Here is a 7,786-nt window from a genome sequence, read left to right as displayed (position 1 = left end):
TTTTATATTTTTATGTACTAAAATTTTACTATGTTGATTCCTGATTCCAACATTATGAACCAAATACTAGGTAAGGAGATGATATTCATTCCAGAAATGAACCAAACACAAGGTATTAGGAATTAAATTCCAACCTCATACCACTCTGATTTCATTCCTGATTCCAAACCCATACCAAGTTGGTGGTCTCAATCCGTCGAGTAATTCAAATTGGGTAATCAAATTAAAAGCTAGTTTAGCCAAGTCTAGATCCAAGGAGCAACTGGTCACATACTCCGATATAACTGACAAACAAATCCCTAAATCATTGACCTCAGCACAGGCAATTGCAAATTGACCCAAGTAATTAAAAGCACAAAAAACTACAAGATCAAATTTTCTCCTGATGAAGCATATCAGTTTCACCCTATTATTAGCACATAATCCATTACACATGTCCTGGTATTTCATACACTGATCTGATATCCAGAAGGATGAACCACCATAAAACAAATGGAAATAACATATACATTCACAGGCCTGAAGCCTGTAGTCAAAGGTTTTCTGAAACTTTATGACAGGCGTAAAACAAAGTATTATCGTCATCATCTAGTATCCCCCTTGAATAAATGCGTTCAAGCGGTCTAACTCATCTCGGTGCTCACTAACCACCGCACGGACTACGTCGCCAATAGACACCATACCTTTCATCCCTTTATCATCAATCACTGGGATGTGTCGAATGCGGTTATCTGCCACTCAAAACAATGTGAGAGAACATTCATGTTTAGCAGGTACTCCTAAATAACAGGGGAAAAAAAAAAAAAAAAAAAGAAGAGCCAGCAACTTCAATAACTAACCTGTCATCAATTGCATCGCCTTCAGAACCTTGGTATCAGGTGTAACGGTAATAAGCTTGTTCTGCACGCAAACCAGACATAATAAGAAATGACACATGAGAAAGTCAAATGAGTCTTTAAACAACCATATCTGTCTTGATTATGGTTAGGGTAAGATGCAACATACCTCCTCAGTCATGATGTCACCAACCTTGGTAGACTTTGAGGATCTTCCTTGCACTATGATTTTCCTCAGATAATCTGGAACACCAAAAAGAAACTTTTATTATAAGTCCTGTCATTATGCTTTTGTTAACAGCATTTAGCATGAAATGAACTAGTTTACGGTATAAGATTGTGCCAAAGCAAGCTAATAAGATGAGGCTTTGTTGACTTAAAAAAAAAAAAACTTTGGCAATCTTTCCAGTTTCCTCACCTTATGTTATTATATTAGTAAACAATCAAAAGTTTGGGAAAGCAAAAGATTTAAGGCAAAGACCATCAAGAAGATGTAAAATGTCTAATACACTATGGATAGGAGCATCTACTGCCAGGTAATCAGGGGGGGGTGTTAGAACCACAACATCTTAATTAAGAGCAAAAAGATTAAAATATACCTTGATTTTGATCACTACACCTTATTTCACTTATTTTAGATGCAAGTATACCTTGATTTTGATCACTACACCTTATTTCAACTTATTTTAGATGAAAGAGCAAATCCTTAAGTTAAACGGCCTCAAACAGAAGGGTTGATTATTTCTAAAGGTATAAAATGGATAGAGACAGATGTGGTCACTTTATTACACTTTACACTTAGCTATATACACCAAACAGGATCAGGATCACATCCGCAAATGGGAACTTTTTTTTGAATCACAAGTTCAAATCCAAACCAAAATTACTGAACAACATGATAGCTTTTCTACATATCAAAACCCAAACAAAAATTATTCAACAGTTGGAATTGAATTCAACATCAAACCAAATTTAAATTACTTCTAAACTGATTAAAACCAAAATTTGAATTTGCTGGTTTGGATCCAAGCTAATGCTTTCTCATGCCAATGATGGGTCACTCCAATAAATCTAATATCTAGTTGTATTGTTGTAACAAATTATATACTTCCTCTCTTCACTCTCTCTTAATAACATTTTGACTTTTGCACTATTCATACACCCTACTTTAATGTTTTTACTTGTACATAAAAAAGCAAATTGTAAACGACGGTTAAATTAGTCCCAACTCCCAACGTATATTTTAATAGCAGAATATATACTTCCTCCCTTTACTCTCTCTCTCTCTCTCTCTCTCAGGAGAGCTTTTGGTGCGTCTCGCCAAAAAAAAAAAAGTCACTCTACCCCAATCGCCTTACACCTAGGCAAACTTTCTAATACATTGTTTCTGAGTTTCTCTGCTTATAAGTGACCACCTTTCCATCCAACATAGCAAATAATTGTAGTTCTCCACCATTCGGTCTCTAAATTAGAAATACTACGCATCCAAATAATTGTTGTTATTGAAATTCTAGATCTTTGATAAAACATTACTCCAAGTTCATGAAAACTATTCAATACAGTACTAGATCCTTATAAAACATCTATTATAAAGTTGTAAGGCTCTAAAATAAGGATAAACAGTCATAGAACGAGTGTGTGTATTAACTGTATAAGTAGTAGAAAAATAATTCCTACTTCCTTGAAAAGCCTATAAAATTCACTACTACTACGGCAAGCCACCTCTTCTAATGAATAGGAGAGTTGAGAACCCTGTCACTAAGAAATTTTTCGTGAACAATGCAGTGAATCATATGGTACTTGGGAAGCCTGTATCTGGCTCAAATGATATTATGCAATTAAAATCTCAGCTAAAAGAAAACTAAAAATAACGGCTCCAAATTCTAATACCAGAGAACTCCTTTATGATCAGATAGTGTGAAACTTCAGACAGATTACAATTCAACAGGTTCCAACAAGGATTCAAAACCCAACAATAATCATTCCAACTTCAAAAATACTGTAGGATTCCCTTTAAATGCCACCATACCTTAAACAGATCCAGATTACTTTATCACAATTCTACCTCCTCCTACAAGAATTCAAAACCCAACAATAACCGTCCCAAGTTCAAATACCACTAATTCCCCTTCAAATACCATTATACTTCAAACATATTTCAATTCCAGTTGCTCCGGCAAGGATTTGAAACAGCAATATTAAATTAGAACCTTCATGTGAAACCAATCTAGCCCAGAATGGAACCTTTTGAGAAAACTTAGAAATAGAACAGGAAGTCCTCTTAGAAAATAGAATGCTATCATTCATCATAATAATTAAATACTACAGAGTACTACGTATCAAAATTTACAGAGAATCAGGTTCATAAGTCCTCAACTCAGCAAATCTGCAATCAACAGATCTTATATGAGAATCACTCATCCATGAGTGAATTTTGGCAACCCTGCAAGACCTTATAATGTTGATTAAATTAACCATTAGAGAACTTTGACCCTCCACTCAAACCTAAGAATGCATTGGATCAGAATATTCAGCACACAATAATCCTGCTGACAAAATCAAACTTTTAATGAGAACTTATAATTCCAAACAATCCATCTAAAACCGATCAAAAACCCAAATAAATTTTGGATGAAACGCACTATGCTCAAATTTATGCAATCTTTGACGTGCTTCCCAATTCCAATCCCAGTCCACAACTCAAATTCTTCCACTAGATTTAATCAAGCTCAGTCAGTCAAGATACCTTACAATGCACACTTAAATCATCAGATAGACCCTGATTACTATCAATTGCATCTCGAAACTTCCTGGTCCTCACATGACTTGGAACCTTTATTTGATGTTGAAATGAGATACCTAATTACCAAGTTGCATCAGGTTCTTTGCCGATACATCTGCATCTATTAACTCTTTAGTTTTATCTTACTAAATTTAACAAAATTTTCTTCATGATTCTCACCCTTTGATATCCATGAAATGGGATACCTAATTACCAAGTTGCATCAGGTTCTTTGCTGATACATCTAACATCTATTACCTCTTTAGTTTTATCTTACTAAATTTAACAAAATTTTCTTCATGATTCTCGCCCTTTGATATCCATTATGGCCAAGGACATCATCTTCGCTATCAATAAATAGCATGAAAGATCAAGTAGGAGACATAAGTAGCTTACTAAAGTATTTATCCTCAAAGTTAGCATGACCTGACAGGCACGCAAAATAAGTTGCTTGAGTTGATCATGATTCATTATAAAAAAAAAAATTAAAAAAAAAATAAAAATAAAAAAAAAAAACAACTTCATGGTGCACTAAAAGTGTTGACTCAAGGATTTGATTTATGTCCTACAACATCTGCACATACAAGCTGATCAATCTTCCTTCAACAATCAAAAGTCAAGACCACACTTTTTGGAACAGTTCCTAGAGAACTGGAGCACTATGTGGAAGGCTATAGCCTTTCAAGGTCTAGAAGAATTACATTAGTTCCAAGGCCAAGTGAAAATTTAGAGAGCGATTCTAAGATTATTCATCCAAGATGCAAAGATTTAAAGTCAGTTAAACTTGAATAGTTATATGTATGATGTGAGTGAACTCAGAATTAACAAGCATAATTGAATTATATTATGATAATATTTCGGCTACAAGTTTAAACACATAATTAAGTCATTCTAGTCCAAGCTTTGTACTCCTACACTACATAACTGGGTGATGAACATGGTTGATTTATACAGTCCATCAATGAGTTCATGATAAAAAAGAAAATGGTTGATCTACATGTGGCAAAAATTCTCAAAAAGAAAAGATCCCAAATTTCATGTTCTTCTGTAATATTGTACACATACCTCTTTCTGTGATGATACCAGCAATTGACTTTTCCTCTTCAGGCTTCACAACCAACAATGCTCCCACATTGTGTTGTGTCATCTGTAAAGATAAAGATGATGTCCATGGCTGATGAGCTTACCAAGCAACCAGACATGAAGAAATGAATTCAGTAGTACAAAGCAAAGAGGAAGACATAAGTCGCATACCGACTTAACAGCATCGTAAACAGTGTCCTCAACTGTGCACCAAAGCCAGGAGCCATCAGCCCCTTTACCCTTTTCTTTCAAGATATCAGAAATGGTGGTTCTCTCAAAGCCATGCTCATCTATACGGGCAGACACAGTTGACTCAAATCGTGCACATGCAATGGGTCTCAGAAATTGATTTCCCAGGCGTACATGTTGCAAGACTGCATTCTTTCCATTTAAGAGAAGACCTCGAACTGCCCCTTGCATTTTTTTCCTGCTAACCAAAATTTTAACACTGATTAGCACTTAGCATACTAAATACTATATATTAAAGACCAATAATATTTTAACTATAAAAAAAACAATTAACCTACAATAAGATACTCTAAACAAAATATAGTGAGGAAACTTCAAACAAGACAGGCGAAAGGGCAAGAGATAATGAGAGGGTCAAGGGTGAACGGCAGAGAGGAATGCAGGGGAAATGGTTAGAGATCATGCCATTGTCTAGGAGAAATCAAAGGTGTAGCAAGATAGAGAGATTAAAATATTTGCCCTCTCTTTTTAGGGACTAGGAAGTGGAGAGAGGGAACTAAGGAGGATGCTAAGCACTAATGAACTCATATCTTGTTAGTCGTTCAAACTCCAAGTAGTTGTTTGGAATTAGTTTGATTTGAGAATATTATATCCAAATAAAAGTTTTAGCTATGACATAAATAGGTCCCACTAGTGGGAGAACTATATAGTGGAGAAAAATAGTAAGTTCTTCATATGTTTTCCTTGTATTGTGAATTGTGATAGCAAAATAACTTCATAAGCTGGCAAAACATATATTATTGGAGACAATAATTTTTTTTTTAACCCTTGAAGTCATATCAAGTAGCAGTGACAGCATGTATACAACAATTCTTTTTTACGTTTTCATTCACGCAATCGCGCATGATAATTAGTAAGCATATCACCATGGAAATTCCAAACATTAAAACTAATTTCAATAATATTAGAAGAAAAGTCTATCACAGATCACAATTTACACCTCCATTACAAATTAGTCATCCCTTTAACCAACACTAACAATATTAATTTCACAATATTATCCACTTCACAAATGCAATATTGCTCGTCACTTCAGAAAATTAAGTTCCTACCTCTGAGAAGAGTTTGTCAGTTTGACTACATATAATCACAAATGCGGTTCACAACTTCACATAAATCGACAATCAGTCATCAAATCCTATTAACTTAATCTGTCTTTTTCAAAGGAGTATAAATGTTCCAAGTAGTGGGTGGAGTTCGTTTCATTTGGGAATAATTTTATCAAAACAAAATTTAAATATGACAACAAACAACCCAATTTAGTTCATCTGATCTCTCTAAATTGTGAATTCTAGTAACAAAAGCACTACATAAGCTAGTTACATTCCTGTAAACAAAAAAAAAAGCAGCCTTTTATACATTCTTTATTAATTGAAAACTCATGGGCGCAATCATCAAACAGGTAATTACAGGGAAGTCGATTACAAATCACAATCTGATTCATACACTCCACTACATTACTCGTACATTTAACCAACAATAACAACACTGATTTCACAATACTATTCACTTCACAAATGCAATGTCACTTGTCGTATTAGGAATCTTCCTCCATTTTTTTAGTTGGATCATTTTGACTTTTGCACCAGTCAAATACTCTACTCAGACTAACTTGGGTGATTTATATAAGGAAAAACATAGTCATTTACTCATGTGGGAACTTTTTAGATCCATCTTAACTTATATTTTCAAATATCAACACTAAGGATGCATAAACAAACGTAAAAGTCAACACGTTGCAACTAAAATTAATCGCAAATCGGTCAATCGGTCATCGAATCCTAAAATAACAGTCTATGAAATATCTGATGAATTTAATGTGATCTAACTTCAATATAATTACACTTATAATTTTCAAATACAACGACCAAGTTGAGTAGTTGACTATGGTCCAGCCTTGACTTCATAATACAAAGCCCTTTTTTTTTCTTCATCAAAAAATTTCAACATCATAATAATCACAAATTAATAATTATAATAATAACAATAAATATTAGAAAATAACATTCAAATAAATAGTTGATCAACTACAATAATAGCAAGATCTAAGAAAAATGAATCAATAGAATCGGAAAAAAAAAAAAAAAAAAAAAAAAAAGAGAGAGAGAGAGAGAGGCCTCGGGAAAGGGTGAATAAATTACCGGCGAAAGGAGAAAAGCGACGGCGATTGTCTAGGGTTAATGGGAAGAGAGAGAAAAGTTTAAGGTTAAAGGTTTGAGAGAGGTGGAGTGATGACTGTATTGAAATTGTAGAGACAAAAATGAATGAGTCATTTTTATAGATAAGAGCTTGCTGCTTTTATGTGGACCCCACCTCAATCCACCTGTCTAGATTGAAAGGACAGTTACATTTTTCTAATATTGGATATTGGATTGGATATTTTTATACTCTGTTAATAATTTTTAGGATATTTTGGATTTTAACACCTGACAAAAGGCTGAAAATGGTTTTTAACACCCCCCAAAAAAAAACTTTTATTTTAACACCTCCCAAAAATATAAAAGTTGGAAGTTAACACCAGTTAACGATTTCCGTCACGGAAATTTAACGTGGGTCCCATAAATTGGCTTCAACTCTCCTTCGTTTTCAATTTTTTACGAAACCCACCTTCGTGGCTGCCATCCCATTTTTTCTTCTTATTCCTCCCTTCATCTTTTCTTCGTCTTCTTCCTCCCTTCATCTTCATGGCTGCCATCCCAAACTCTTTCCTTCGTTCTTGCCCACCCTCCCCTCAACTGCCACCCCTTCCCTCCCCCCTCCCTTTCCCCCACCCCTACGCTGCCAACCGAACCCACCCCCCTTCCCTTTCCCCGTTCTCGCAACCAAATCAGCTCCT

General features: G+C 34.7%; 1 protein-coding gene across 1 annotated transcript; it reads right to left on the bottom strand.

The window, feature by feature from the left end:
- Nucleotides 1-363: 363 nt before the first annotated feature.
- LOC110739245 (CBS domain-containing protein CBSX3, mitochondrial-like) lies at nt 364-7,240 on the bottom strand. Its single transcript, XM_021919707.1, has 6 exons — nt 7,092-7,240; nt 4,873-5,128; nt 4,684-4,765; nt 1,006-1,079; nt 840-900; nt 364-731 (listed from the first exon to the last, which is right to left on the bottom strand). The coding sequence occupies exons 2-6, from the start codon at nt 5,119-5,121 to the stop codon at nt 589-591; spliced, it is 609 nt and encodes a 202-aa protein (XP_021775399.1). The 5' UTR covers nt 5,122-5,128; nt 7,092-7,240; the 3' UTR covers nt 364-588.
- Nucleotides 7,241-7,786: the final 546 nt, after the last annotated feature.

This window comes from Chenopodium quinoa, unplaced genomic scaffold (assembly GCF_001683475.1).
Source record: "Chenopodium quinoa cultivar QQ74 unplaced genomic scaffold, ASM168347v1, whole genome shotgun sequence".
In the NCBI taxonomy this organism is placed as follows: domain Eukaryota; kingdom Viridiplantae; phylum Streptophyta; class Magnoliopsida; order Caryophyllales; family Amaranthaceae; genus Chenopodium; species Chenopodium quinoa.
The sequence above is the reverse complement of the archived record's forward strand: the minus strand, read 5'-3'. Positions and strand labels throughout refer to the sequence as shown.